This window comes from Rasamsonia byssochlamydoides (genome assembly GCF_041956645.1).
Source record: "Rasamsonia byssochlamydoides strain NRRL 3658 unplaced genomic scaffold VTN77scaffold_19, whole genome shotgun sequence".
Classification (NCBI taxonomy): Eukaryota; Fungi; Ascomycota; class Eurotiomycetes; order Eurotiales; family Trichocomaceae; genus Rasamsonia; species Rasamsonia byssochlamydoides.
The window spans coordinates 219,656-237,990 of record NW_027192402.1 but is presented as its reverse complement, the minus strand read 5'-3'; the positions used below and the strand labels follow the sequence as shown (position 1 = coordinate 237,990).

General features: G+C 47.7%; 6 protein-coding genes across 6 annotated transcripts; 4 read left to right on the top strand and 2 right to left on the bottom strand.

Moving 5' to 3' along the window:
- Positions 1 to 288: 288 nt before the first annotated feature.
- Positions 289 to 822, top strand: VTN77DRAFT_2519 (uncharacterized protein; the record flags this gene model as incomplete). The annotated part of the gene is made up of 1 exon (XM_069418367.1): positions 289 to 822. The coding sequence occupies one exon, from the start codon at positions 289 to 291 to the stop codon at positions 820 to 822; it is 534 nt and encodes a 177-aa protein (XP_069279145.1).
- A 434-nt stretch (positions 823 to 1,256) lies between these two features.
- VTN77DRAFT_2518 (uncharacterized protein) lies at positions 1,257 to 1,519 on the top strand (the record flags this gene model as incomplete). The annotated part of the gene is made up of 2 exons (XM_069418366.1): positions 1,257 to 1,354; positions 1,414 to 1,519. The coding sequence occupies 2 exons, from the start codon at positions 1,257 to 1,259 to the stop codon at positions 1,517 to 1,519; spliced, it is 204 nt and encodes a 67-aa protein (XP_069279144.1).
- A 5,881-nt stretch (positions 1,520 to 7,400) lies between these two features.
- On the bottom strand, positions 7,401 to 9,572 carry VTN77DRAFT_2517 (uncharacterized protein; the record flags this gene model as incomplete). The annotated part of the gene is made up of 3 exons (XM_069418365.1): positions 7,401 to 7,652; positions 7,718 to 9,096; positions 9,548 to 9,572. The coding sequence occupies 3 exons, from the start codon at positions 9,570 to 9,572 to the stop codon at positions 7,401 to 7,403; spliced, it is 1,656 nt and encodes a 551-aa protein (XP_069279143.1).
- Positions 9,573 to 10,943: 1,371 nt separating this feature from the next.
- Positions 10,944 to 12,303, top strand: VTN77DRAFT_2516 (uncharacterized protein; the record flags this gene model as incomplete). The annotated part of the gene is made up of 2 exons (XM_069418364.1): positions 10,944 to 11,199; positions 11,258 to 12,303. 2 exons carry the CDS (start codon positions 10,944 to 10,946, stop codon positions 12,301 to 12,303), a joined length of 1,302 nt encoding a protein of 433 aa, XP_069279142.1.
- Positions 12,304 to 13,279: 976 nt separating this feature from the next.
- On the bottom strand, positions 13,280 to 15,240 carry VTN77DRAFT_2515 (uncharacterized protein; the record flags this gene model as incomplete). Its single annotated transcript, XM_069418363.1, has 7 exons — positions 13,280 to 13,509; positions 13,566 to 13,802; positions 13,854 to 13,965; positions 14,017 to 14,204; positions 14,265 to 14,838; positions 14,888 to 14,970; positions 15,027 to 15,240. The coding sequence occupies 7 exons, from the start codon at positions 15,238 to 15,240 to the stop codon at positions 13,280 to 13,282; spliced, it is 1,638 nt and encodes a 545-aa protein (XP_069279141.1).
- Positions 15,241 to 17,240: 2,000 nt separating this feature from the next.
- VTN77DRAFT_2514 (uncharacterized protein) lies at positions 17,241 to 18,135 on the top strand (the record flags this gene model as incomplete). Its single annotated transcript, XM_069418362.1, has 4 exons — positions 17,241 to 17,467; positions 17,514 to 17,831; positions 17,882 to 17,959; positions 18,012 to 18,135. 4 exons carry the CDS (start codon positions 17,241 to 17,243, stop codon positions 18,133 to 18,135), a joined length of 747 nt encoding a protein of 248 aa, XP_069279140.1.
- Between the last annotated feature and the right edge of the window lie 200 nt (positions 18,136 to 18,335).

The following is an 18,335-nucleotide window of genomic DNA, read 5'->3' as shown; positions in this document are numbered from 1 at the left end:
CACCAACCTAAGCACCGGGCTACGGCGATAGCATGTCTCGAGCCGTCAACTTGAAGAATCGACCTTCCTCTTTACTTCCTGAGAGAGAATACTATTCTGGCTGCTTCCTTGCAGTAAATACTACTTTTGTCGATAGGTTTGACTAGTGCCAGGACCTGATTACGCATCTCGCTACGGTATCCGAAGACGGATACAACCAGTTGGACAGTCGAGTTCATGCACAAAGAACTCAACTAACTCAACTACTTTGGTAACCAACTTGACCGCCGAATACGCCTATATGCCTACATGATGTGCGGACGAGCAGGAGCGGGATGTTGTCGCCAGTTTACTACATGGCTGAAATGCGCGGCCAGCTCATGCATAGCATGCACATGTCAAGCAGAGACGAACTTACAAGCTGACTGTCCCTGCAGGCTGCAGAACATCCACCATGTGGAAACAGACGCGGCATCAGCTTGCCAAACGGGTTTGCTGGAACTGTATCAGTTTCAAATCGACTTGATGGATGATTGCGAAAAGCATTCACTCCGATTATTCCTACGGGAATATCAGTTCTGTTTCCTTTTCCGTCTATTATGGTTTCTTTTCGTTCCTTTTTTTTTTTCTCACTTTCTTTCTTGGAGTGCTGCTCTACCCGACAGTTCCAGTCTTCTTTATTTGCTGTCGCTCGTTCAATCTGTTGCTGAAGCGAGTGGACTAGATCGCTCCATTTGCTGTCTTGCAGGACAGCTGTTGGAATGGAAGATGGTCGATTGGTTCCATCTGCCCGCGATGATCCCTGTTCCGCCCATCCCGATGCAGGACATCAACCAACCCTGACATTGACGCGCATGATTACGAGATAAACCGGCCATTGTCTTTTGACAGAGGATATCTCGCAGACTCGACTGGTCGATTCTGACCGATTCGTTTTTCGATCTCGTCCATTGACGGATGGTCTAAATTGTCTGGCGCGGATTGGAATCATGTGATTGCAGAGCGTGCGAACACCAACAGGATGCTGCAGCTATTGCTACAGACGGCTCATCGCCGTCTCAATGTCCAATGCTCTCCGTCGGATTTCAAAGACTTACAGGGGTCAGAGAGGACGGAATGGATTGTCTCTTCGTTTGCAGATTCCTACCTCGCCAGACCCAGCCTCGCTTAGTACGGTACTCCGTACCATAGGGGGTTTTTCACGAGTCGATGAAATACGACCGTTGTTCCATCGCAATTGATTATCGTCGCTTATCGCATCTTGTCGCGTTTCTTGGATGTGTGGTTATTATTGCGACCAGCGTGGCGCTGACTCAAGCCTTAAGCAGGATTACCGGTCGGCATTTGATTACGGAGTATTAGGTGTTGCGTGCTGGTAAGGGAGCTGTCTCGCTAAGCGCACATATCGGCCGAGTCTTACACTAACTTGCTAAGCGAGGACTCCTGGCCAGGCTTGGAGTTAGGGTTACAGCACCGAAGATCCCATTTTATGGACTTGGTGATTAGCATCAGTGGCGTGCGAATTCGTTCCACTTCTTAGTCCGCAACGGCAGGCTGCGCCTGATCTGATGCGTCCACTGAACTCTCGAAGTGAAGCAGCGGAAAATATTTCCGCCTAACTTTTGCCCAATGCCCATCATTTTCCCCATTCATTGCATCGCCTTGGCCACATCAATAGTACGGAGTATTAACTGTCACGGATATGGATCTTGATCTGCCGTCCCTGGGCCGTGGAACAGGAGTCGTTAGGCACCGTTTGTGGGGCCGGAGCCAGATGCTCAAGAAACGGTCAGGCCGTCGCCAGCCGCCTAGGTTGAAACGATGACCGTTTCTGCTCCACAATGCCAGTCGTCTTCAGACTTCTAAGCGAGAAAGTCAGTTTGCTTCCTTTTAGTCTAACTGCCGAGTCGACCTGAACAGCCGAATAATTCCGCAGATGCAGCTGAAGCTTGGCATGAAGCTCGAAGCTCGTTTTTTTTTTTGTTTTTAGGTTTTCTCGGTCTTTGCTCGGCTTAACTAATAGCTATTAGCTAAACGTCTCCTCCCAACTTGTTGGACTTGACAGGTTAAGGAGGTATTAGGTGGCCTCAGAAATTCTGCCTAATAACAATATCCATCGGACCGAGGTTACCGCGAGAGTCAAAGACTCCATATTGGAGCGCGCAACCTGCCATGGGATCAACGTTGGCCATCCATCCCATCGTCATGCCGTTTGTGGATAACTTATGCATGCCTACATACGCGAATCATCCTGTGCCAGGGTGGCAGGTACAACCTCCCAACTACTCCGTATGTTCTCCGTACGGATTATCAACCTGAATCAATCGATCGATTTGTTTGTTTGTTTCTCTTTCCTTTTCCTTTCCTTTCCTCCGTCCGGGCCAGATAATCTCGGTCCGGCGACGGACCGGAAGCGGTCTGTCTGGTTTGTTCAATCTGAAGTTCAGTCGATTTTCTTTTCCCGGATAACGAAAGTTACCAAACAGTTAGTTACAACTTACTCCGTACTTACCTTCTGGGTAGGTAGGTAGGTAGATAGGTATGGAGTAGGTAACAACAATAACAAGCACGACAACATACTTGGGTTAGACCGTTAGAGATAGAGACTTAGAGGACCGAGTACCTACCTACTCCGTAATCTCCTGTATGGGCAGCCTGTCAACTGCCCTTCTTGTTCTAGCACTCCGTACATACATACATAGCCAGCTCGCCCCATCAGATAGATTCGGGGGTGAGGGGCGGCGGGTGAGCGATGATCGTCGCGCCAGTCGCGACTATAGCGATTAGTACGAAGTATTTCTCCGTACGGAGCACTCCGTACTCCATATTAGAGTCCAGTCCCTACAGGGCAGGCTGAGGATTCACCCTTTGGTTTTGGTTCTTGCAGCTGATAGTACGGAGTATACTGATGCTGTAGAGTCTAGAGTCTGGACCAAATAAATAGGGGTTTTCTTACGGGTACGGAGTAGTAACTTATGCATGTACGGAGTCCTCCATACGGAGTACTTCCTGGGTGAGATATTGCGCCGAGAGATACGGAGTAGTAGTACAGTAGGACAGTAGTACAGAGTACAGTAGTAGAATCTCCAAAGCAAAGCCCAACTTATTACATAGTCGACGACTAAGGGCGATACCTGCTGTACTCCGTATGATCAGACTGACACTGACAGGCTGTGACAGCTAATTACAAGATGGGAGGTATAAACACAGCTCTAGCCAAGTAGGTAAAATTGCCAGTTGATGATGAACCATACATACATCAGAATGAATAGGGCCAATATACGGAGCACTCCGTAGTAGTTAATGGCAATAAATAGGTGCTGCGGCTGCCAGCCTATCAATTTAGAGACTATATAGCCCTAATCCTTATACTCTGTACAGCTGACATTGAGAGAGGTGAAGCCAGTACAGAGTATAGAGCAGGCAGGTAATTATCTAGAGTACTCCGTATAAAGGACAGAACTATGAGGTCCAAAGTACGGAGTAGAGCACAAAATAATGTATTCCGTAAGGAAGATAGGGCTTGTGATATATTCCTGCCACGGGTCGCCACGGGCCTACCATAGGTCTACCATGCCTTGAACATAATATACTCTGTATGATGATGGACCTCTACAGAATTATTGAAAAGAGCCATGAACGGAGTACACTCTTGTCCCTTCCTCCCTTCCTTGATCATTATAATCTATATATATAGGACAGGGGGTCTGTCTGTTCTGTTCTGTTCTGGCCAGTTCAAGAACTTTCAACTGCATACAATTGTAAGGTATGTATGTATAGTACAGTACAGTGCAGGTACATATTCAATCTGGTACCACCCAGAATGTATATTCTGCATTCAGCTCAAAAGACAGTCAGTCCAGATAGATAGATAGCCACTTTTTGTACAGTACTCCGTAGAGAAACTCTCTACTGTATCTACAAGGGAGATAAGATAAACACTAGGGCAAAAAAAAAAGCGCTTGCAGAAGAGGTCGATTCAGCACTTGAGATGACACCGCGCAATGTCCAGCTCAGCAAAGTAGGTACTGTTCGATTCTGCAAGAGGATGATGAGTTTGTCGGAAGCAACAGGTGTGAACAGGAGAAGAAGAAGCTTACTGTGCCTATTATATATAGTCCAATTCAAGAAAAGAGTTCTCCAAAGGGATGTCAGCGGTTGAAAGAGCTGTGAACCAAGCTATTCATTCATTCTGATATAAATGATAGCAAGCAAACAAACAATCTTGTTAGATGAGATAGACATGGATACGACATCAATCAAGAAAAAAAATGTGATTGCTTCACTGGTGTAAATACATACTGTCCATACCAGGCCTTGGAAGTCGGAATCTGAAGGCTTTCTTTCGCTGAAGCAATGATAACGAACGAATGACCTGTATGTAAGCCCTAATTTGATTTGATTCTATTGTCAATGTCAGCCGTCTGACTGAACGAGTTGTGAGTTACCTACCTACCTACCAAACAAAAGATACATGTACCCAGTCAGTCAGTCATTCTCAGTCCCTTTCAACGGCCACTACGGAGAATATTCGAAGACAGATACCAGCCTGACAGTAAATAAAATAAAATAAAATAAAATAAAATTGGCACAAGCCAAGTACTGTATACTACTGATCCATCATCATCGACTGACATGACGGAAGAGCTATGCTGTTATACCTATAGAACAGGCGCGTGATGAAAGTGCAATGCAACGGGATTTCATTCTCTGCCATATTCATCCACACTGTTGGTATAGGTAGATCTATGGCATGGCATGTCATGTCATCAATTGGTTTGGTTTGGTTCAGTTCGGTTCCTTTCTACATAGGTACCTAGGTAAGGGTGTTTCGTTCAGGAAGGAAGGAGTATGTATGTACAACAGTAGATATGTATGTATGCAGATCGTGACTATATACCAATCGACATCGACAACAATGCTACAGCCAACAACCGTAGCATACTAGGGTATAGATAGATAAGAGGTGTACTGTATTGTACAAAGTGACGTCTCTAGGAAAACAAACAGAGACAAGGAACAAGTTACAACAACTGCACCAAATTCGAACGGACATGCGAGAATTCCACGTCAAGAAGTGTGATTCTTTTTATCAGTTTCCTTGGTACTAGTATCATAGTATCTCTAGGGATATATATACTTTATAGATTCTCCCTCTAACTATAATAATAGCAGTACTATATGGACAATAACTATACTAGGGCGTAGGTAGATAGAGGTTAGATCTCTAGAGAAAAACAAATGGAGAGAAATAAGGGAAAAGATTACACTAAATCTGAACAAACGTCATAAGAAATTCCGTGTAAGAGGAAGAATGATAGGTAGAGTATTGTCAAGTTTGTTTTCTTGTCGCTGGTATCATAATTTATCTCCAGATTCTCCCTAATGCTGCACTGGGCAATTCAAGAGAGATATCACCATCTTGCGATTGTTTCAGGTGATAGAAGAGGGAGATGGTGTACATCTTCTCGAGACGCTGATTTCAACCATTTCTGAAGACATCTTCCTCTTCCTTTCCCTTTTCCTCTTCTCTTCTTCTGAAAAAAGTTTGGATCACGTTGCTGAGCTGGTCTGACCGTTTTCAACTTCCGTTTGTTAGGGCACATCAGTCAGTAAATCGACAGGTATGTACAGTACTGTACATCCGAATCCAATCGTCGACAGGATTTGGGATAAGATAGGTGAATTCGTTTGGTAACGCGAATGAATGAACTCGAGGATAAATAAACAGGAGGAATGAATTCAGTCTCTTCGATCATGGAGTTATACAGTACTATCACCTCGTTAAGACAAGTTGAAGCTTTGCTTTGCGATGTCAATGTTGATATCGATATCCTTGTCTTAAGGATTGGATACATACATGCATACAGTCGTAGTAAGGGGTATAAAAGCCAATTGATATCCTTCTCTGTTGTGCGAGAGAGAAGAGGCGATGTGATATCCATCACCTGAGGCCTCAGGTTGACAATCCCAGCCACTACTGACTAGACTAGGCTCTAACCAGCGCTTGTAGAGAGAGCTTGGTGAGCGGGATTTTCTCGGCTGAATCCAATATCAGTAGTTCTTGTTAGTATAAGTATACTGCAGACGCTATCTTTGAGCTCTATACATTCCTTGTTGTCATTCATGGCTGTGTGTATTATTATTATTATTATTATTATGGGGGTTAATATTGTTATTTTATTATTATGAGGTGTGATAATGGATAATGGATAATGCCATGATATGAAAACAGTCCAATCCAGTCCGTGTCTATCGTCTACTGTGACCAGTTCTTTTCGTCGAAATCGAAGAATCACGCTCATGAGATAGATATCGGTTCATCTCCCGTCTCTCTCTCTCTCTCTTTTTCAGGCACGATGGCAGCTTTTGTCTGCTCTTGACAAAGGAGATGCAGAGGAGGAGAATGAGGAAGATTCTCATTCTCATTACAGTACAGGCAAGTCTCTCCCTCTTTTCTAGAACTCTTCCAGCTCTTTCTTTTCACTGTCAACTACAACAAAACAAGAAATTCAACCCCCCACCCCCAACATGCTTAAACATGTCGCTGGCACTTGTAGTGATCAGAAAGAAAAGGATCGGATATCTGTCACCAGATCGTAGAGCTTCATCTTCCACAAGTAGTAGTAGTAGTAGTAGTAGGTCCTCTTCTTTCTTCTTCTATTACACTCGAAAAAGAAGTCAAACATTCTGCCTGCAGGGTAGATAGATCACAGACGCGTGGTTGGTGACGAATCCAATGCTGGTGCAAGTCCACCTCGACACGCCCTCTTCATGAAGTCTCCTTCTCCCTAGCCTGCTGGGCAGAGCAGATGCGCCGTACAAACTTCTTGCGCTTTGCTTTGTTTTGCCTTGCTTTTGGTGACATCTCAAGCAAGCTGTAGCAGTACAGTACAAGAACTAACTGGCAGAAATGACGAGCTTCCTACCTATGGCCTGTGTGTGACTGGCAAGAGCTAAGTTGCTGGCTGGGGTAAGGTAAGATAAGAGAGAGAGATAGAATACAATACGAAAGAAAGAAAGGGAGGGTTACTTACGACGCAGTTCAGTGCTGATTAAATAAATGAACCTACCTGTCTTGAATGAATATGAATCAATGCTGATTAAGATTACAAGCAAGTGTGAAAAAAAAAAGTAATTTTATAAGCGTGATTCATTGTATGTATATGTACTGTATGTACGAAAACTGGTGAAAGTAAAAAAACAAAAAAGTGAAATTCGTTCGAAGCCCGTATGTCTCATATTATTTGATCTCAATCTTTAGTTGGTTTATTTTCTACTGTATTTTCCTCTCCACCTCCCTGCCTGCCTCTCCTCCCCTCCCCGACTCAAGTTGATTATAACTGACTGGTTATAATCAATTATAATCTGTGTGTTAAAAAGTCCCCCTACCCGTCTGCCTGCTGACTCAAGTCTGCCGCTCAATCAGGATTATTTCTCATCAAGTAGTGGAACACACGCCACACCCCCTCAAACGCTTCTAATCGCTCCTCGGCCTTCATCAGGTCGTACCATCGCGTCCGGCGGAGTGTCAGGGTATGCCACGGCTGGTCCGAAGAGCCTGATCCCTCGTGGAAGTCACTCTTGCCGTGCGTGACATAGTCGATATATCGCCGGTGCACCCGCAGGTGCACGATCGAGACGTGATGATTGATGGCGGAGATCATGTAGATCTGACAGACAGTCTTAGTGATTGATTCATCGAACAAAAATGAAGATCAATGGATGGAAAACTCACATCGTCAAATGGGCTGTCTTTAGCTTTTCCAATCTGCATGTACCTCATCTTCTTGTCCCACAGACTCGGCCCCGCTTGCAAGGTCTTCCACTTCTCGGCGGTCGACATCTTCCGCGGATTGGGCCGCCGTGAGGGCACCCGCGGCTCTGCGTGCCGGGGTCGTTTATTCGCGTTGCCCTCGACCTCCGGTTTGCTGTCCGAATCTTCTGCGTCGCCTGGCAGGCCGTCGTTGGGAGCACCGCCCCAGCGCGGCGTCGTAGTCCACCACTTGCCCTCTCCAGGCTTCACCTCGACCTGACCATCCCTGGCCCGCTCCTGCGCCGCCAGCAGCATCGCGCCCACTTCGCGAAGCAAATCACACATCTCCCTTTGACCGTGCCCGGGCTCTTCGTTGGCATCCCGAAACGACGTCTCGGGACGGCATTGCACCACGAGCAGCGGTCCCTCGAGGATCCCTCTGCGGGCTGTCTGCCGATCCAGGGGAGCCCTTCCGGCTATGAGGTTCTGCCGCACAGGGAAGAGCAGATTGCGCACAGCGAGCCTGGGCGGCAGAGAGGGTATGGCGGCCTGGCATCCAAACGGCCACGCCACCATTTCGAGGAACCCGCGCAGCGTGTCTTCACGGATGTCCTCGGGCATCTCGTGTCCGGCGCCAATGCGACGACCGGTGTAGACAGTCTGGGTCGCTGGTTTCTCGACCGGTTTCTCAGCCTCTTTTGGACTGTCAATGTCCATCTTGTTGGCATCTTCATCGGCAGCTTTACCAGCTGCCTGAGTTCCGTCCGTCTGCATGGCGTCTGTCGTTGGATGTCCGTTGGTTGATTCCTGGGGCTCCACGGGTTTTTCGTAGTAATTATCGAGGCTGGTATCCCAGTACTGGGCCATCCGTTCGAGACCAGCGAAGAACTTCCTCGACTGGGTTAATCTGACCCTCTGTCGGCCAGGAAGAGGCCCCATCCGCGCGAGTTCTCGAAAAGCGTCGTCATTGTCGAACAGAAGTTCTGTCTTGGCGAGGTCATACTTGTCCCGGGGCGGATAAGGACTGCCATTCCCCATGAGATGGGGAGGGGCCTCCTTTCCCGGTTCTGGGGCTGGAGAGTCTTCCCATGGCAGTGGCGGAAGGCTTTTCAGCAACTCTTCCGGGACGATGTTTGATGTGGGGACGTCGCGAATGACCTGCAGATTGAGAGTTTTGAGATGGTCGGCCGTGATGTCCTGTGGTTTTCTGAGGGACATGAGCTGGCGATACAGGGTGTTGAAATTGACGGTGGGATCAGTTGTCCCAATCCCGGGAGGGTCATATTGAGGGAAATCTAGCGGTGTGGGCTGAGCGGGGGGAGGCCGCTCTCGATCAACTTCCACCCCTCCCAAGGATGGTCCTGCGAGTGAATTAGCATGGAATTGCACTTGTTTATTGATCTGTTGATTTGTTTGAGAAGTGGCTGATTGAATAACAGTATTGGTTTGAAGCTTGTTGTGGTATGAAATGGGGGATGCTCAGGTTGCAAAAGACAAAGATGAAATTGAAAAGATACAGATTAATTGCAAAAAATATAAAAATAAATAAAAGAAAAAGAGAGGGCTGAAAAAAAAAAAGAAAGTTAGGGTCTCAAATATGAAACTACAGATATTTAATGTCTCTTTTGGTAGTCTTTGGATCTGCCTGCCACTGCTATCCACACCATGTTCGTGAAGACGAACTCCTCATTAGATCTCATCAGATCGATTCCTTAATAATAGCATTCTCAGGCACAAAGAAACGACTACAAAGAAACAAACGACAAGATACGACGGAGACGGGGAGTTGTACACTCAACAGAAAAAGCTTACCTAGACCACCGCCCCAGCTAAACATGATGAAGACGAGCCAAAGCCCTCTCACAGAAACAGTTTCAGCAGTCGAGACAATAGCGGAGGTGGGAGGTGGATTGGGCCACAGGGGCTGATCACATGCTCTGCGGGATGAGCAGTCACGCAGCTCCCAAGGAGACGACGAGGATATCGCTTCGACGTGCGATTCCGGACAACACCGTGCGGGCAACAAACTGGTTCCTCCGCCTGGCACGGACTCGACTGCTGGAGGAGACAGCAATGTGGATGAGGTGAAACTGAGAGAAGGCACGAGGTGCTGAGGATGGTGCTGGCGGTGGGGAAGCGCTCCGGGCCGCACTCCCCGTTGGTGCTGCAGCTCTATCCGACAACAGTTAAATCGATTTAAACATGCTTGACAGTGGCAGCCAGTTGGAGCGTACATGCGATAATCGGTTGCCTGCGCCGTCGACGGCTAAGGGGGTCTGGTCCAATGGCTCGGCGTGTCCGGCGGGGATAGTTGGCTTGTCCACTGACACAGTCATCCAAACATCCCACAATCATTTTCAAGAATAAAAATGGACGGTTACATCAATAATCATTTTGACTCGATTGAGAGATCGTACGGAGTATATGATACGGAAGTAGCTGATGTTGTCTCGTGGGAGCAAAGATGACAGACATCATAGAAACAGCTCGTTTAATTATTCGTTCTAGCAAAGGACCCTGGACGACCTAAGTTCAATAGTTCGCACCGTTGAGGTACCTCCCTGGCCTGTTGACAGGTATCATTTTCATGTACGGAGTAGTACAGCACGGAGTACTCCGTACCTTCGGTTGGTTGTCCCACGTGACTTCTATCATGTGGCACAGCTGCACTTGCTAAGTCATCAGCACGTGCTGCCCTAACCCTATTACCTCTTTTGGCAGCCACGGAGTCTCGCGCCTTTGAAATGATTGGACCTGATAGGCTGACAGCGAACTACATCGAGCTCACCTAGCCGCCCTCAAAACGTGCATTCTGTCCAAACAACTGGCGCCAAAGGAGCTGGCGCTGATCTTCTGCGTGTGAGTTGGGATGAAGCGTCGTCCACGTCGAGGGGATGGGTGGATGGTGGTACCGTTACCACCGTATGTTCCATGTGCCTCACCATGGGGATCCTGAAACGCGATCACTCACTGGCCCTGGAATCTTGTTACGCTCCTCGTCATAACCGGGCTGGGTGATTCAAACTTTACCCCGTACCTGACGAAGACTTGGAATGACGTTCTCTGACCTTTTTGGTTTGCATCCTCTGACCATGTCTGATCTTTCGATCATCGCTGATCATCACTGTGGGATGTGACACTGGGGGATTGATTCTTGAGCCAGAAGTTCTGAGCATCAAGTCCTGAGCTTTCGGGCTCGTGAATCACGATGACTTCCCTTACCATTACCACCTTCAACGGGCTGAGATGCACCAAACTGCCACGGGTAGATGTGTTCACCACGGCAACGTTGACTTCACCTGCTGCAGCCCAACCTTCCGCCATCGATCAATCTACTGCGATATCATCAGTAGAGATAGAATCTGCGCAGGGACCAGACCCTGCCAGCACGACAGCAGCTGCTTCCGATCCAAGTTCTGATCCAAGCAGTACCACTGCTGCTGCCGCCGCTTCTGTTGGCAATGGTGAGCGATCTTGGTGAGATCCTATCTAGATATTCCTGCTAAAGTCGACGACAAGCAGAACCAGCTGCTGCCACCCTTCCCGCTCAAACGAGCTCACCGGGGGCTGGGGGACCATCCGATCCCTCTTCGCAGTCCTCCGGGGGCTCAAGTCCGCGAAACGTCCGTGCTGCCATTGGCGGCAGTTTGGGAGGTGTCGCTCTAGTTGCCCTGGCCTTTTTAATATGGTACCTCCTCCGACGTCGCAGACACCGGATACCTCGACAAGCGGTGGATTTCTATGCTGGTGAGAAGTTGGAGGGCCGTCGGGATAATCCTTCGGGGGGACAGACCACGCCTCAAGAAGCAGCACCTGGTCTGGTAGTTCCTCTGATTGCAACGGCGCAGGCCGTCCGAGAGGCTACTTCGCAGCTGAAGACCCGGTTAAGAATGGCGGTCCAGCCGATGCGAAACGGGTCTGCTCGCTTCAAGTCGAAGATGGGTTCCTCGATGCCAGTCATCCTTGTGGTGGGAAATTCATCGACCGAAGACCGCTCGCCATCGTCAGAGACACAAGCTGCAACGTCCAGCCAGGAAGACCATGCAAGGGCGGACGCGCCACCACGACTTTCCAACCCTTTTGTCGACCCCCCAACTTCGCGAACTCTACTCGACGATGTCACCAGAGCCGTGACACCCGAAAACCAAAACCCTTTCACCGATCCTCAGAATCCGTTCGATCTGGAATTGCCACCAGAACTGGAGGCACAGCACCACAACAATCAAGACGCCGTCGATTTCGACAGTCAATATAGCGATCGCAATAGCAGTATCAGCAACAACATGGAAAACACTCTATATCGAATGTCTACTACGGAGTCAGTCTGGTGGAGGAGACGAGAGTCGGCAGATACAACAGTCACAGCCACTACTACCACCACCACCACCACCACCACCAACAGGCGGGCAAGCACGCGAAGCGATCCGTTTGATCTCGAACGACCACCCACCATCTACACCGTCCAAACGCAGGGAAGCATAGCAAACCGCATGACGCGAGGCCGGTCGATATATAGTCGCAATTCGAGGATGACTACTGCGTCTGTTGTTGAGGAGAGCAGTCAATGACATTAATGACACAAAATAACATGGGATGAGACGAGATGAGATGACCTGCTTTCCGTCTATCTGTTCTCTTCTACTGTCCTTTTTTTTTCGTTTTTTGTTTCTTGTCGGATTTATTGATTTTGATTGATACCCGTTTTCTGTACCGTTGGAAAGGATTACGAATGATGAGTGAATGAGTGAGTTTCATGTATATATGCATATTCGTGCATAATTGGTCATTTCATTTCATTTCATTTCGGCGCAGGACAAAAATACTTTTTCTCCATCTTCACAATGGTTTGAAATCAATCGCGAGGCGTTGCTTCCCTTCGTTCAAACAGGACAGGAGAAATAAATAATGATTGAATGAAATGAAATCAATCAGTCCAATCAATCTGTTACAGTCACAGTCACAGTCACTTGACTTTCTTGTAGTAGTAGTTCAATAGTTGTCGCTTTACCCAGGTAGATGAGAGAGATGAGAGAGATGAGATAGATAAATCATAATCTTAAGTCGACATACCTAATGTATGAGGAGGAGTTTAGATTTTCTTTCTCTTTTCTCCTTTTTCTCCTTTTTCTCCTTTTTCTCCTTTTTCTCCTTTTTCTCCTTTTTAGTGGTAGGAGTGCGGAATGAAATAAACCTGCTGCTGTTGCTGATCCTGCCGAGCCTGCTGGTATTATCTTTTGTATGGTAGTAGCAATGATAATAATGAATAATGGTGATAAAGATTGACTGAATTGCGTTACATCGAATCGGATCGTCGGATTGTACTGTATTAATTATATTGCATTGTATTGAAGGTTCAATTCATCCATTTCACATCTGGCAAATAGTATATATAGCACCTTTGCTCGTACAGTGCATGGATTTACCGTTCTACCAAGCTTTAATCACTCTGTGGAAAGGAAAGTGTTTCTTTCTATATGATCACGTAACACACACATACACATATATATAGGTTGTCATACATAGACAGTTACTCTAATATCTTATTCATGACAATGATGACAAGCCCATCACCGTTTTCTCTCGCGACTCAACACTGCTGGACGGTTCGACTTCGACCTTGTCGTGGTCGTCGTGATGGTACAGATGCGTCAGGCGCGGACCGGGATAGTTTCTCATCCCGTGGACAATCCACCATAGCGCCGTGAGGGAGATTACTCCTACCAGGATGACGCTGTTGTAGTTCATGCTTGCGGGAGTGGTGGGGAGGGAGTAGGCTGGATTAGTAGTCACGTTAGCTCTGTCAAAGAAGATACAGGGACAATGCTCTTACGGAAACAGTAGAAGATATTAAAAACTGTAATGAGGACAACGGCCGTTGCATTGACAAAATACCCGGCTTTCCCTAACGAAAACGGTCCCCTGGGAAGATACGTCCGGCCCGAGAACAGGTTGGCGGCGAAAGGAATTGCATACGAGGTCGTGCTGAGGATCACAAAGGAGCCCGTCAGGTCGAGGAAGGCCGTGTTACTGCCTAGAGGGATGGCACCGAGGCCAGTGGCGAAGATTGCTGGTGATTGTAAGCTTGATCTGAAGTCAAACCTGCGAATTGAAGACCTACCACACAGCAGCGTCGCGTACACAGGACAGCTGAGGCCCTCGTTGACGCGACCGAAAACGGACGAAAATGGCACTGCATTGTCTCGTGCCAGCGCCCAGAACGTACGAGATATCTTTTGCATGTCAGAAGAAATGAATTTGCAGCGAGATAGTAAGAATCATACCGTCAAGACAGTGCCAACCGTACAGAGGAGAGACGAGCAGAAGATAATAAAGAGAAGGCCAAACGTCCCCCCGGCGCTTCCTGTGGCCTGCGAATAGATCACCGCGAGTGGATAACCATCGATGCCGGATAGAAGGGGGCTGATGTCGGTGATGGCATAGCACAAGGCGATCGCAAAGCAGAATGCATCTGTCGAAAACATCACATTAGTTCTCGACGTGCTGGTGACCTGGAGACCGGACCACTTACAGAGAAACCCCAACCCGATCTGCAGGCCGATTGCCTTTGGCAGATCCCGCCGTGGATGGGGCAGCTCCTCCGCCATATGGGTGATGGCATCAGGCGTGCCAATGGTGAAGGCACCGTTGAGGACGCCACACAGGAACGCAACACCCCCGGTCCAGCCGGTCAAGTTGTTCTCGGTGAAGGAACCCCAGACGAACTGCGACGAGGCGTGGGTTTTGGGCACAGCCGCCAGCACGATGATGGTGGCGATCCCTCCGGCGAGGACGAAGAACATGCCGGCGTCTTGCGTGTACGGCAGCAGACGATTGGCAAAGATGACGCATGCGGTGCACAGCCAGGTGATCAGGACGTAGGTGACGTAGGTCTGCCACGGCTGCAGGACGAAGTCGGGATGGTAGATGGTGTACATCTGGACGGTGATGTTGGAGGTGATCTGGATCAGCGAGGCGAGGTCGAACATCCAGCCGAAGAAGTTGATCCATCCGGTGAAGAACCCGACCATGCGACCCCGTTTGGGGCCGGCAGTGATGGAGGCCCAGTGATAGACTCCTCCGGCGGACGGGACAGAGGACGCGAACTGGGCTGTCAGCATGTTAAGCAATTCTTTCGCTTGACGAGTCTCTTACCTCCGCCAAGCTCAACCCGATAAAAGAGTAGTAGGCTGCGGCCACGATCAGGCCAAAGATCAGGCCAGGAGGACCGCCATTGACTGTACACTCGTTAGTTACGTAATGTCACGACACAAGACGACCAGAGGATACAGACGAATGGACACGGAGATAGAGCTTCCCAGCGCAACCCAGGCGTTGTCGACGGTCAGAGCGATCCCACACAGACCCAGCAGGCCATATTGCCGGGTCAATTGGTCTTTCCAACCCGACGCATTGACGGCGACACCGTCTTCGACTGCGGCAACGATCTCTTCCGGTGGACTTTCCAGGTCCTGATGGTCCTGCAGTGATTTCTTTTCGCTGGTCATTGTAGGGTATATAAAATGCTGTCTTTTTCAGTCAAGAATCAATCAATGTAAATGAACCATAGACATAGAAAGGTATAATTAGCCAGCATCTTTTTTTTTCAAGAACGAGGGCATGTCCAAATTAACTACTGTACTACCTAGACAGATATGTTGCTACTCTTCTTCCAGACAAGTTCCGACAGGACCGACCTACCATAACGGGAAAGGTCCTTGTCAATGAATCTTGTGTAATGTACGGGACGAGGACATTAATATTCATAATAGTAAATACGTAATGGTAGATGATCGAGGGAGAAACCAGAGAAGAAGAATCTCACGTATCACACGTGAGAGACATGCCACCCTGATAGAATGATAGTCAATGATAAGGAGGAAAAGAGGAAGACAAGAGATGCAAGTCCTAATCGGGAAAGAGGTAGAGACGGGAGGGCAACAGTTTCAATAGTGATAGCGATAGTGGCTTGCTTATCTTTATCGTTAACATTTTTAAAACAATTACCATCATCTTTCCTCTACCTGATAGATCACTAATCTTGCCGCGTCAGTCAGTTGATGAACTCAGACAGGTCAGGCCATTCTGACTCAGACTACGTCCCTCAATTCAGCTGGAATTTCCTCTAATAGAGGGGTAATTGCTTCATCAAACCTGCGCAATTGGATCCATCCATATCTATCTGACGTGAAGCAGGGGCCCGTTTATTATCGATTATCGGTGCAACATCCACCATCGTAGGTAGAGATCGAATCTCCTGATAAGCAATCTGGCCCGTTGTCTGCTCTGATTGGTTGACTTCCCCATGCCACGCCCTATCAGTGGAGCTCCCCGCTATCCTCTTGCCCAATTGGTCGAGTCGAGCTTACCTGCTGGAAGGGGGATGGTTATTGGTAGGGAGGTATGTTTAGCATTAATCATGACAGCAGTAGGAGTTCAGATGAATGAATTGATAATAGTAAATAAGATCATGCCAGGTTCTCTTGACGAATTAAGTCAATTGAATTCTGTTATGATACTAAGACTGATATTAACTTCTCATTAATCATTGCTAGGACATTAAAGCTATAAGGCCAGGTAATAAACTCACATTAAGTTAATGTACGTCAGTCAGACAGACAGACACATGAGAGCTCTTAGTGCTTGCTTGAGTGCTTTCTTACATGCAGATGTTGGACTTTATTATCAGTCTGTACTAAGCACAAATTGATTCATAAATGTCTTTATTACCTCATTCAAACCCAGAGTTCAGGAAAAGGAAAAGGTCCAGCTCTCGACTCCTTAGTAAAGACATCTGAAGACATCTATTCGATTCGGGGGTGGAAACAGGGTACTATCCATTTACTTTCTTAGTATGTTATTGTTATGTCATCAGTTCTTTGTCATCGAGTTGGTTATGATTCATGGCAGGGCATTGGACAACAAAGGATTATTACTATTATCATTATACTGAATGGCTGAAAGAAGCCGGTCCATATACCTCAGGGTATATACATATAGTAATAATCCTGTTTAGTCTGCAGTTCTTTCATTCTGTCTGTCTTTCTATCCTCTTCTCTGCCTCTTTCTCTGTCTCTCTTTATAGCGATGAGCTGAAAAAAAAAACCAACTTGGGAACTACCTAGTAGGTACATTAGAATAATGAAAGAAAATAAGTTCCATCCCGGCAGACAGAACAATCCTATGAAATGATTCAAACAAGGACTCTTCGTAGGAGAATCGTCCACCCATTGTCTGGACAAAAACGGTAAAGAACTTCTCGTCAAAGGCTTTGTCCGCCAACTTGATGACCTCAGGCCTTTTATGCGGCAATGCTAGACAGTATGAGGATATCAGGGGCCAGAATATAAATATATATACCTCTCTTCTATATCGACCATGTCCAGTTCATAACTCTTCCATCACTACCTGCGAGTTGAAGTCGGTGATATTAGTAATTCTCTCATCCAATCAGTCTCTGACAGCAACATTACTCATCTATATATCTCTCTGTACACCCAAACCCGACATGCTTGTCCCCTGTGCCATCACTTGGTTCCCTAGCACCAAGCTCGTTGGCACCACGGTGTCATTCTGCGACCCCTATCCGTCCACCTGGAAGCTGGAACGCAAGCTCACTGAGAACACGCATGGCATAATCGGCAACGACAACGCCCGGGAAGCCCGTGTCGTATTCATCGGCACGAGAGTTGATAAACCCACGGGAGAGAAGGCCATCATCAAAATCCGCATGCAGTAAGTTAGACCTTCCCTACCTGATCGACTGACTTACTTGATGTAGGATCCCGCATAACGACACAGTGAATCTACCAGCCAGTAAGCGAGCCAGACAGGCTAGACATGCCATGCTCCCGTTTGCGAGGGATGAGATTGCTGCTCTAGAGTTACTAACGAAACAGGGTTGTACCTTCGCTCCAACCCTGTTGGCTTGGAAACAGGAGAAACAGGGGGCTGACATGTGGGTTCCCGGGGGACCAATTGTCTTCATCCTGATGGAGAAGGTTCCCGGTATCTGTCTTGCGGACGTCGTGGATATCTTCCTTTCCATCAAGCGGGATGAACGGGATCAACTCCGAGAAGCGTTCAAAAAAGCCTGGCTGTAAGTGTCGCACATCCATCTGTCAGAAAGCATACTGATGAATCGTCTAGGGAATGCGCCTCCTGCGGGCTGGTCAACTTCGATGCTGGTCTCAACAATCTCGTGTGGGACCGTGAGCGTCAGAAGTGGTGAGTACCCCGTACTAATTCCGAGATCAATCAGCTGATGTTTTGCCTGCAGCTATATTATCGATTGGGAGGCGAGCTGGGAGGCCGATCCAGAAGAGCCGTTCTTCGATCACGAATACCTCCGATGGGGGTTGGTCGAGGGCGGCGCTAGCGACCCAGAATCGTGGGAGTACTGATCGAACCTGCTGTCTCGGTAAGTGTATGCAGAATGGATGAACTAGAGATAGGATAGGAATTTTCAATTGAACTTGGCACGTCAATCTTCCAATTGTTTTAAACAATATCGAAGATGAAAACTTGGAGAAGTGAAGATGACGACATGGGATTACATGAAGGAAGTCAGCAATGAAGTGGCGAGTGATGTCTGCCAGCCCTA